At 39.1% G+C, this 12,910-nt stretch overlaps 1 protein-coding gene across 3 annotated transcripts in view; it reads left to right on the forward strand.

The window, feature by feature from the left end:
• LOC147016688 (phospholipid phosphatase-related protein type 5-like) overlaps positions 1-12,910 on the forward strand; it is a 67,511-nt gene that overhangs the window by 37,099 nt on the left and 17,502 nt on the right. For all 3 annotated transcript variants that reach the window (XM_085845614.1, XM_085845613.1, XM_085845612.1), the window contains exons 4-5: positions 3,346-3,505; positions 6,771-6,823. In XM_085845614.1, the coding sequence (XP_085701740.1) occupies positions 3,346-3,505; positions 6,771-6,823 (213 nt within the window). The remainder of the gene's footprint in view (positions 1-3,345; positions 3,506-6,770; positions 6,824-12,910) is intronic.

The raw sequence follows: 12,910 nt of genomic DNA on the forward strand, positions 1-12,910 counted from the left end.
GAGAATATATCCATATGACTACATGGATTCATTTGAGAAGTTTAAAGAAACACAACTTCCTTAAAGGGAAAGTTTCAAAGCAAGTTGAATAAAACTCATATTTCTGATAGAGATTATACACAAGCTAAAAAATGTTTGGGAGAAGTTTAATGTAAAGAATCTGGGAGAATATCATGATTTGTATCTTAAAACGGATGTATTGTTATTGGCTGATGTGTTTGAAACTTTTAGAACAGTCTGTCATAATACAAATTATTATGGCTTAGACCCCGCTCACGTTTACACAGCCCCGAGTTTGGCTTGGAGTGCTATGTTAAAATGACAAAACAGAATTTGGAATTAATCAGTGATATCGATATGCTTTTAATGATAGAGAAGGCTAAAAGAGGAGGAATATCTCAAGTATGTTCCAAGAGATATGCAAAAGCAAATAAATATCTTCCTGATTATAATAAGAATGAGTACAACTCTTACCTGATGTATTATGATGCTAACAATTTGTATGGATGGGCTATGTCTCAATCTTTACCTTTTGGAAAACCAAAATGTGTTAAAGAAAAACATTATGAAAAAGTTTTGCAAGACATTGTTGTCTCTTCTCAAAAAGAATTGGATGAAGCTGAAGTTGGATATTATTTTGAGGTTGATTTAAAATATCCAGAGAACTTCATAACAAACATAAAGACCTCCCTTATGCCCCTGATAAAGAAAGTCCAAGAAAAGAATGGTAAAGTGATTACCAACAATCATTTAATATTAAAGGTAAATCTACAGTAAAACTACTTACTACATTGAATGATAAAGAAAGTTATGTTTTGCATCAAAGGAACTTGAGACAATATTTATCTGCTGGGTTGAGAGTGAGAAAAATTCATCGGATTTTGAAATTTAAACAAAGTCATTGGTTCAAGAAGTATATTGATTTTAATACAAACAGGAGAACAGAAGCAAAAACAGATTTTGAGAAGGACTTTTATAAATTAATGAATAATGCTGTATTTGGAAAGACTATGGAAAATGTTAGGAATCGACAAAACATAAGACTTGCTACATCTTGGAAACAGGCTTCAAAGTTCATTAATAGACCAAGTTCTGAACGAGTGGAGGTGTTTTCACAGAACTTTTGTGCTATTCATTTGAAAAAAGAGAGTATTGAAATGGATAAACCTATTTATATAGGAACATCAATTCTTGACTTGTCAAAGTCGTTCATGTATAACTATTACTACAATAATTTAAAATCAAAGTATAAGGATAATGTGTCATTGTTATATATGGATACAGATAGTTTTATATTAGAAATTAAGACAAGTGATGTATATGAGGATATGATTGATAAAATTGATATATATATGATACAAGAAATTATAAGTCAGGTGATGTGCTGTTTTCATCAAAGAACAAAAAGGTTATTGGTAAGTTTAAAGATGAATTGGGTGGGAAGGTCATGAGTGAATTCATAGGATTGAGATCAAAGTCTGATACTTTTACATATTTTGATAATAATAACATTGAAAGGTGTGATAAGAAGCTAAAGGGAATATATAATGACCATTTTTACAGCCATTTTTCCCTGCTGTGCAGGGGTTAGGCTTTTTCTTGAGGCAATGTTTTTTTTATGGCCGGATGCCCTTCCTGACGCCAACCCTGGTCGCCTCTTACGACACACAGGGATATGGTACACCTATTCTAACCGTGGCATACACCGGGACCAGTACACTGGTACTCACTTCGCTGACCTCAGATGGATGACAGGCTGAGTCAACCCCCTGGTGTTAATTCAGCAGCCAACGGGGCTTGAACTCAGGATCCTGGGATCCCAAGCCACCACCCTAACCACTAAGCCAACACCAGGCTAAGAAGCTAAAGGGAATAAAGAAAAAATATAATCAAGGAAACAATAAAATTTAAACATTATTACAACTGTTTAACCTTTAAGAGGGAAGAGTCCAGAAAAATGAATACAATAAGAAGTTATAAACATCAATTATATGCAGAAGAGATAAATAAGAAAGCATTAGGAGCTTTTCATGATAAAAGATATATTTTAGAGCATAGAATCAATTGTCTCCCTTGTGGTTATAAGTATATGTGTTAAGATATTGGGTTGGGAATTTTAACAGGCGACCACCATCTTTTTACTGATTTATAAATGATAGAACCAAGCAATAACCAAACAAAAGAGTGGAGATGTAATCAGCCTTGGTATTTAAATGGGAAACATAAATAATGTGAGAAATATCAAATAAGTCTTATTGAAGAAATAATCGGGGTAAAAGTAGATAAAACAAATAAGCGGATAAATTTAATTACAAATAAGTTGGAGGATGTAAAGGAAAAAATTAATATCCTTGAATGGACTGAAAACTTTGATGGTTATCAATTTAACAATGAAAAAACAATTTACTACAATCTCAAAATGATATGTGGCTCAGGGGGCGGTCAAATAAGAGCATTAAGAGAAGTTTATCATTTCATTTCTGCTCAACAAAGACACTTAAACCAAGAACCAAGTTCCAAGTTATTATTTGTGATGGAAATGAATGTTTTAAGAAAATTAAGTTATTCCCTAAAGTAGAACATGGACACATATTCGTTGGTTCGCTCTTTGAGTGGAATGAAAATATGAAAGGGAAGAAGTGCTTTAATCAGTAAGTCTCAATCTTTCATAGTCTCAATTTTACATTTGTTTGTATGGGAGGGGGAGGGGATAGATGGGGAGAAAATGAGTGTCCTATTTTGGACTTTTGGAGCTTGGGTCAGAAAGTTTTTCCCTTTTCCCCCATTCATTTGAATGGGCGTCCCAGAAACCTCATTTATCATCTCCTGATGTTCCAAAGTTTAATGAATGTTATATTATGGGATGGGAAATTCTCAGCAGATGACTGGTCGGTAATTTATTGGTTTATAAGTTTTATCTCGGATGATGTTTTTGAATATTTATGTTTTATTGAGCCAATGGAGGGTCTGGGCCATCCCTACATAAGAAGACTACCGACTTCTTGATAAACAAAGAACAATGATGAAAAGCATTTGTCATCCATTTCACCTTTCTCCATTTTTTTTCAAACTTTCACTTTTAATTCAACTGACTGCTTCATATCACCATTTTACTTCCATGCATTATACTATACCAGTATTCCTCCTGACTGTCCTTTCTCCTCCTTCCCTGAATCAATCTCTCTCTCTCTCTCTCTCTCTCTCTCTCTCTCTCTCTCTCTCTCTCTCTCTCTCTCTCTCTCTCTCTCTCTCTCTCTCTCTCTCTCTCTCTCTCTCTCTCTCTCTCTCTCTCTCTCTCTCTCTCTCTCTCTCTCTCTCTCTCCCTCCTCATGTCCTTCCCTTCAGATGTTTGTTGGTGAGGTAAGCTCCCATGTGTTTTCCAATTGGGGGGACAGGGGGAAGCGAAAAGGTGGCCGGATTTCCAGGGGAACTCGAGAACGGACCATTGTCACTGGTGACTGCTGCTACATCAATCCTTTAGTCAGGCGTTTAGTGCGCTTTCTCGGTGAGTCACAAGTGGGTGGGTTAAGTTTTCCTTTGGACTTTGGTCAATGAAGCCTTGGATTTAGTCTCGAATAAATTATTAAGATTACTATTATTATTATTACTCGCTGAAACCTGTGAATAAAAGGGGAACTGATATTGAACAAACCAAATTGTAAATGTACAGATATGCATCTTTAGTGAAATGGTGAGCTTAAACGTGGGCTTATCCTCAAAAATATTGTTCACTGAATGCAAAGTAATGTCTGCTGCGCAGTTATCGCTGTAAAATAATGTATCGCTACATCTCATAAAAACATGTTCCAAAACGTTCACAGGATATATAAGGAACATCTCCCAGTAATGCATTCAGCTTTATCTATCAAGTAATTTTATTGGTCGCTAGCACAGTTTTGGAGTGTGTACAAATACAAATTTGACTCGAGCAGTGGAAAAATATTTTTGCTGATCATTTTCCAGACAAATTCAGGAAAAGAAAACATTGTATGCGAACATCCAATCAACTTCACATGAAGCATTGCATAGCTTACCAACATGGTGGTGTTCACCCGCACCTCATCCCAAGATGGCAGTGTTTGTCTGCCGGTAATGATGAATCTTAACTTGTAAACTTACACAAATCTATATTAGTAAGGTGTTGAAGAGAGCAAAGAAAATGAGAACGTTGTAAGTAAGCCCGTGAGACCACAGAAAAACAAATAAACCAACAAAGCATCACCTTGGAGTTGTAGGCTGGACAAAGCAGACACAATTCCATCATAAAGCTTCCCCCTATAGGACAGGGGGAGGCTTATACCTGTTGTAGGGTTTGTTTCTACAATTAGTTCCCCCCCTCCCCACCTAAATTTGAATGGTATCTCAGAGTTTCTTATACCCTAAGGATACTATTAAACCACCATTTACGCTTTTTTTTTCTTCTTCTTTTTTTTCTGTCAATGTCCGAGCTGTACCTTAGAGCTGGCTGGGACTTCCGGAATGAAATTCTACATCAATAATGGTAGTTAAAAAGTATGCTGGGTTGACATTTTTGACCTTGACCTAATTTTAAGGTCATGACCAAATTATAGACATTTAAAAAACATTTTTCAACATAACTCGACTCAGGTTTGTCTAATCGGAAGGAAATTGCCCTCTGGATAGCGTAAAGTAAGGCGCATTTACACTTCATTTACATCATACCACTCTGGGTAGAAGGTCAAGGTTAAATGGCAGTTTGAAAAAATAACAAGTTCTTTTTGGCACTGCTCAATTTTACCAATACGGAATCGCAAAGACCGCTTGGCCTTCCAAATTGTTCTTTGCTCATTATCGTGGACCTACACTGAAGTTATGCACCTTATATTTGATGTGTGTCCTTAAGAAACCTACTTTTTTCAGATTGTGACCGAATTAACAAAAAAGCCTTTGTCATCACAACTTAAATAATTTTCTTCCGATTGTCATGATTTTTAGTTTTATGGATAGATTGTAGATAGGGAAACATTTTCTTAATTTACACTCAATGCCTAAATGTTGATGGCTAAGCTCATATGGCGGTCTGAAAAAACGTATGGCCATCATTGGATTGCGGATGCCAGGTGAGGCCTACCCTTGGCGATTGCTTTGTGATTGCAGATATCTAGTTTCGTTATTGTTATGCATTTATTTGCGACCCAGAACATAGGAATAAGTGATACATCTACAGAAATATACGTAATGGTGCAACTCTTCTTAAAAAGGTTCCCTCAAAAGTGAGTCCTGCCCATTTTTGGGCTTTCCCTTGCCGGAATTTAAAGGCTTTCGTCTTTTTACACTCCAATGACACCTTCCATCCATTTGACATTGTTGTTTAATCTCAGAGACGAATTCTGCAGCTGCACATGAGACACTTTATGACTCTCAATGAGGGTTTTAATCTTTGTCATGATGTTTCAACACCCCCGTGCCCCCCCCAGTACAGGAACTTGTCATGCCTACCCCCTTAGGACACTGCATGCAGGCCCCTGAGTATACATGCAAACTTTGATTGAGATCAGTGAAAAACTGAAGAAGTTGGCAAACAAAGAAACAGATTGTTTATGCTATATCTTATCGATAGATTATGATATGTTTGTTTTTGTCGTTTTCTTTTGTTTAATTACTGTACTTGAGTAGCAGATTAGCACATTTGGTATCCTGCTTCTTTTGAGCTGCCTGATCCTGAGTTAAATTCCTAGGTGAAATTGACTATGGCTAAAACTTCCCATCTGGTAAATTGCCAATAGGTGACACTGCATTATGGAGGAAGGATGCTATTATTCGAGCTGCCTGTCTCGTTTCCAAGTTTGAAAGTTTTTGCCTCACTTCAGCATTTCTGCATCCAAGCCCACAATGGCATGAAGCAAAAGACATATGTCATCATCAGTCCTCATCAATAACTTTTCTTTATTTTGATAATGATGGTGGTTAACAAACCTATCTGTGTTATCACAAGCTTTAATAGATTATCTTGACTCCTAAGCAACATCAACAAAGTTATGGAATCTGTAATTGCAACAGATTTAAAGTCAGTCCTCTTGAATCATCTGGTCACTATCAGTTTATCTTTTATGCAAGTCAATTAAGACTGCATATGCTATAACGCCCTGAGCTTTGAATAAAAGTTTTGATCACACTCTGGGCAATTCCGATTCAATCGAGTTGTAGTTTGCAATATTTATGTTTCTATCTCAGTATCACTTTGCTGTGCACTATTGGCATGTTACAATGTACACGAAAACATGATAAAACTTTTTGGTATATGATAATGTGGTCATGCATACACATGCAAGGGATTGTCATGCACACGACTTGTTTGTACTGTTTGGTATATGAGCTCAATATTATAATGTGGTCATCCATACACATGCAAGGGATTGTCATGCACACGACTTGTTTGTACTGTTTAGGTATATGAGCTCAATATGATAATGTGGTCATGCATACACATGCAAGGGATTGTCATGCACACGACTTGTTTGTACTGTTTAGGTATATGAGCTCAATATGATAATGTGGTCATGCATACACATGCAAGGGATTGTCATGCACACGACTTGTTTGTACTGTTTAGGTATATGAGCTCAATATGATAATGTGGTCGGTCATGCATACACATGCAAGGGATTGTCATGCACACAATTTGTTTGTACTGTATTGAGACGATTGTACTTTGCTTTGTTGAACTAACTCTGCCATTCCCATCCCACTCCCAAAATATCCGCTTCCTTCCCTGGTTATTTGCTTCCTGGATTTTCCTTTCCTTGCAGGAGTCTTTGCTTTTGGATATTTTTCCACAGTTGTGTTTGCCAACGTGTGCCAGGTATTACCACCCTGCAGTCATTTTTGATAAATGGCCTTTTACTCTATTGCAATATGTGATGTTTCAATGTAAAACGTTTTTCATTCTAACTTTTATTATCATTCCTTTTGATGAAGATTCACTGCACAAATAAGAAACTGAAGGTGTTAAAATTACTTTTATTTTGCCTCCGATTATTTATTTTTCTATTTTTATATCAAGTTACTTCCCTCGAGCCTATACCTCCCACCTCCAATCCTTCCCTTTGGCCTTTTCTGTGTTATTTTTTTTTCATACATGGTTTAGGCTCATGGAAGAGCTGGGACACAGAACAGACCAGGACACAACATAACAAAGGGAACAGCAGGAGAAAGGTGAAACGCCAATAGTATTGCGGAGGGAGAATGTAGACAGAGATGGACAAACAAGGGAAGAAACATTTTTTTTTGGAGGTGTGGGGGTGGTTCAACAGGTGTAGAAAATATCCTGGCTTTGGATGGGGGATGACCTGAGATGGTGGTGAATAGCTGTCTTGAAGACCAGGAGAGAAGAATGAGATCGAAGAGTGTGTGGAAGGTGTTTCCACAGCCGGGAAAAGAGAGGAATAACGGATTGGAGGTGAGCAGTATTTCTGCATTTAGGCAGTTTCACTTGGATGGGGTTGCTGGTGGACTGCGTGCATCCTGCAGATACTTGGGAAGGGCAGAGCATGGAGAGGGCAGAGGTGCAAGACCAGAAAAAGGGCAGAAGAAGACTGAGAAACCACCGACCTTTCAGTGATGGCGAAGTCATAGGCATATAGACAGCTTCATCGCAAGAGATTCCATTGACCTTGAAAGCCTTACTTTCCATGGTGTCAAACTGAGCAAGATGTGAGGCAGGGGAGCCAGGCCAGAGCAGGGAGCAGTATTCCATAATTTGGTTTCCTTATCCTTCCTTTTTACCTCTTATTTTACTGTTAATCTCCACTTTCTTTTCTCTTTTCTACTTCTTCTGGTTTGTCTGCCTTCTTCTGGAAGATGCTTGCAGAACTTTTCTCTCTTTCATTGCTTCACTTTCCTGTTATTTCATTTACTCACTTCCTTCTCTTTTTCACCTGCTTCATCATCCTAATTATATTCAAGTTTAATATATTATGAGTATCATGTTGTAATCAATAATTGCAATTATTTGGAATATATCTTCAGAGTAATAAGTGAGACTTGTCAAGATTAATTAACTCACTCTCACAATGTCTCTCCGAAAGGACCATTTGGACCCCGCCCCATCTACTTTCTCACCAATCCTCTGGAAGAAGTCCTTTCATTCAAGCTTCTGGGTCTCACTATCTGCCATGATCTTTCCTGGGAAATCCACATTTCCAACCTGGCCTCCAAAGCCAGTCGCCGACTGGGAATACTCTGCCGTGCAAAGTCTTTCCTCGGCCCACCTGAGCTCCTGACCACATACAAAGCTTTCGTTCGCAGCCTGATGGAGTACTGCTCTCCCCTCTGGGCTGATGCTCCGACCTCTCACCTTTCTCGGCTTCACACAGTGGAAACCAAGGCATTTCAGATCATTGGCATCTCCGACGATGAGGCTGAGTCTTTGGGCCTCTCACTCTCTCACCGCAGGCAGGTCGGTGGTCTTTCTGTCTTCTCCCGTCTCCTCTCCGGTCGCCCCCCCCCACCCCTGCTCTGTCTGCGATTTGTCCCCACTGTTTTTCCGCAGGGCTCCCAAGGTCCGCCAACAACCCCCTTCTGGTAAAACTACCAAAATCATGAATCACTGCTCACCTTCACTCTTTCATTCCTCTTTTTCCCCACCTTTGGAATAAACTCCCTCACTCTATTCAATCCCATTCTTCCCTCCAGGCCTTCAAAACAGCTCTTCACCACCACCTCTTATCATCCCCCATCCAAATCCTTGATCTTTTCTACCCCTGTTAATCCACCCCAAACCCACCTCCTTCAAATTCTCTGCTTTCCTTCCTGAAAGTCCCTGTAATGTCCATCTTGTATTCCCCATATTCCCCGCCCCATTCCTCGCCCTTCCACAGATCTAATGTCTCTGTTCCCCACTGTTTTGTCCTTCCCACTCCCACCCCTCTTGTCTCATGCCCCCCTTGCTATGTGTTATGTGTTAGCTCTCATACGAACCTCGACAAGGTATACAAAATAAAAAAAACTTGTTCCACGGAGCATTATTCTTCACGAATATTCCTCTAAACTGAGAACGCCTTCTATTTTTGAAATATTGCTAATGAAATGTAACTTGGGGGATGAGTGGAGTTTATTTAAATGCCCCATGAAGTCAATCTTCATATTTGGATATGGATCTTGGAAAATCACCAAAGAAATAGTAACCTGACGTCTTTCTTCTACATCAGCCTGAAGAAAAGTTTGACTATCTTCTGGCCTGACATGTCCAGTGAGACAGAGGTTGAAAGGCTAACAGAGAGGAAAAACATCTTAGATGGGATCAAAATTAGGAGGTGGAGATAGATTTGTCATGTGTTACAAATGGAAGATCAGTAATACCGAAAAAGAGCAATGTGCTGGACACCTGACGGGGAGAGAAGGGTTGGACGGCCAAGAAAGACCTAACGATGTACCGTTGAAAAGGACATTAAAAGAATGAAGGTCACCTGGAATAAAGTCAGAACATGGGCCCAATACTGACGGAAGTGGTGAAAGTTCATCAGTTCCACGTGCCAGGTGGCATGAATGGATAATAAGCAATTTAAATGGCCAAAAATGAAAGAGGTTTGTAATAATTATGCAGATTGAGCTGGAGATATTTACCACAAAAGACTTCATCCAAGTGCAGCTTATCTACTGCCACAAAATCCATTAATTCATTCTTTTCTTGCTCTTCAATGGTGAAATGAAACAGATAACATTGTGTTTCCATTTCCTTTTTCTGTTCTTCCAACTGACATCATGCAAACCCTGATGTATGTAGTCTGATGCTTAAGGGTGGGTCTGACCTGATTGTAATGCATGCGGCTTGGAAGTCACAACTTAGGGAGACCTTACCTCGTTCATTCAATCACGAGCAAAAACCACCCGTCGCTTCACTGATGCGAATTCTAAGGGGGGGGTTGGGGGGGGAGAAAAAGATTGGGGTGAGAGATAGATAGAGAGGGGTGGGAGAGGGAGATGAGGTGGAGAGGGAAAGAGAGAGGAGAGGAGTGGGAGGGAAAGTGAGAAGGGGCAGGGGAAGGCAAGGTTGACATGTGGTGGAGCGTTAATTACGATTCATCGTATCATCAAAATGATTGTACATAAAATAACAGTGAAGATGGAAACAAAATAATGTCTGAAATCCATTTTTTACTGGTCATACTATAAATACCACCTGGAGACAAACACCGCTCACACACAGCCAGAGACAACTTCCCGTCCAGACATAAACACTGCACGGACACATCCGGAGATAAATTCTGCCTGGACGTGTCCGACGACGAACATCGCATTACATATACACTGACTGTTATTATTTATTCATTTAAATATTATTTTAAATTTTAAATTTTTATTCATTTAAATTTATTCAATATAAATTTATTCATTTAAATAATGACTTTATCCACAAGAGTTGCTGTTTAACGAAGAACAACTCTGGAGACATCGCAAAGTTTATTCACCTGTGAAATAAACATTGCAAATAATCCACCACGTTGCCTGCTCTGCTGTGCACGTGTCACATGGTACATCGTTGGGGGTCCGTGCAAACGTTATAACTTCATTTTAAAATGTCCGTTTTTCACCAGATTTTCTTTGATTCTCAGTAGAGCACCTCGCGAAACTTCGGAAAATATAGATACTGATCTTGCAGATGCTATGGATAAGCAGTCCCTCTGGGAGACAGTGCGTGAGGTCAAGCAGTGCATGCATTAAATCATAGTGTCCCTTCAAGGTCCACCTCAGTTATTTGAAAGTTAACGTGTTTGCCTTTTGAAAAAGGCGTTTTTGGTTGGACTTTCACACAATTTTTTGCAGACAAGTGTGAATCTGTGTCAGCGATGATAAAAAAAAAGTGGAAATGGAAATCAAATCGTAGATAAGCAAGGCCACGAGGCTGCCGAGAACATTCAAGAAGCGTCACATTCCCCATACAAAATCTCTTTGCGATCTAATTTCATCAAATTTCAATGGATATTCATGGAAATTGTTTTAGTCCAGTCTGAATCTACATTAGCAAATACTAAAAGTGAAAACAGAAATGGAATTAAACTTCTGACAAAGTCAGGAAGCCACATGGAAGCTCCTCAACTCATGTTGCTTTATATATAATGCACAATACGACGTAAAAACGTTTAAAAAAAACGCCTTTACTGGTTTCACAAACCTTGCTGCAATCAAGTGTGAAGATACCTTAGCAACTGTGAAAAATGAAAACAGAAATTCAATTAAAGTTCAAATAAATGCTCGAAGTAAAAACTATCTACATAGTACATTCTCAAGAGAAAATTCTTTCCCACGTCATAAAACACAATGTATAAAGAATCCATGTACAATCCTTATATAATCTAACAGCTTATAACATCAAGCATGTGGTGAAATGCATAACTTCCTTGAAAAAATTTCATTTAGACATCTTTATTAGAAGAAAACCAGCACGACCTTGCATCTATCAGAGGTCTGACCTGTGACACCATCAGCTAGGTCCAAACTTAAACATTCATATCTTGACCATTATAAATACAGCTATTCAAAGGTATGAAGATCAGGCATTTGATGATATCAGACAGGAAAGTGGGGAAAAATAACACTTTGAGTGCTTTGTCGTTAAAAAAAATTGTTGTGGCCTGTTCCAAGTCAGGGAATGGTTGAGCAGGCCAAAAAACATGGCGGTTTCAAACCCCAGTGAGGTAGCCCAGGACACATCTTAAGACCCCAGAGAGTCCACCAGCTGTTGAGTTGGATGTCGGGATGTTATAATCCCTATTGCTGACCCTCCAATCAACTGTGGTCCACCTTCGTTTGTGGAAACACAATCTGCGGTGAACCAGTTGAAATGGGGTAAAGCTCCTGGGATCTGTGGCATCCATGCTGAACTTCTCAAGGCTGGTGGAAATGCTGCACTCGTGTTGTTGCGTGCAGTTCTGTGCTCTGCCTGGAACACAGGCATCATGCCAACTGACTGGAAGAGGGGCCTTGTTGTCCCTCTCTGTAAAGGGAAGGGTGATCGCCAAGACTGCAACAACTACCGAGGGGTGACGCTGCTCTCAGTGCCGGGCAAGGTCTTTGCTCAGATAATTATTGGTAGGGTTCGCCACCATCTGCTTTAGCACCAGCACCCAGAGCAGTCAGGCTTTACACCAGTGGTTCCCAACCTTTTCTATGCCCCACACTCCTAGGAAATGTTCGATTAATGTTCGCACCCCCTACAAAAGTAATATCACATTTGAAGATGAAGAGGTCTAATTTATAATTTTTGAACCACAAATTGAACCACATACAATACTGCGGGTGAACAAATTGAACTTAAAAAATAAGCTTTTAACTCGGTGCATAAAATGCAAGTATAAATTGAGCAATTAGATTCTAATTTATTCAGAAAAAATTGTAAACAGTAAAATCAATCCCAATTGTGAACATAAAATTCAATGACTTCTTTGCTCCTGCTTCTCATTCACAATTTTGTCAAAACGTGGAACTTTCTTGCTGACTGCAATCCGTAGGTCTGCCTGTGGATTCAGGCGATTCCTAGATTTTGTTTTGATTGACAAAAGAGAACTGAATCCACATTCACACAAGTATGTTGTTGCAAATGGGATAAGGACACGGAGTGCTTTTCCACCAAGTCTTGGGAACATATCCAGTGCTGCACACCAAAACTCCTCCAAAGTCTTGCTTTCAAATTGCATTTCAAGAGTTCGATTTGTCCGCAAATCAATAAGATCTTCCTTCAGCTCTTCATCATCTGACATTTTCTCCAAATTATAGGAATATGGATTCATGATCCATTCTTCTGAAATCTTCAGGTCTCCAGCAGCAAAATATCCATCAAACGATTCTGACAGCATTTCCAAATGAGCCACAATTTCTTCCCGCACAGTAGGAGTTATGGATCCAGCATCATCAACCATCTCTTCTAGTGAAGGAAAATTTGAGAGACTGC

This window comes from Eptatretus burgeri, chromosome 11 (genome assembly GCF_056783735.1).
Source record: "Eptatretus burgeri isolate ZD-2024b chromosome 11, Ebu_testis_v1, whole genome shotgun sequence".
NCBI classification, from domain to species: Eukaryota; Metazoa; Chordata; class Myxini; order Myxiniformes; family Myxinidae; genus Eptatretus; species Eptatretus burgeri.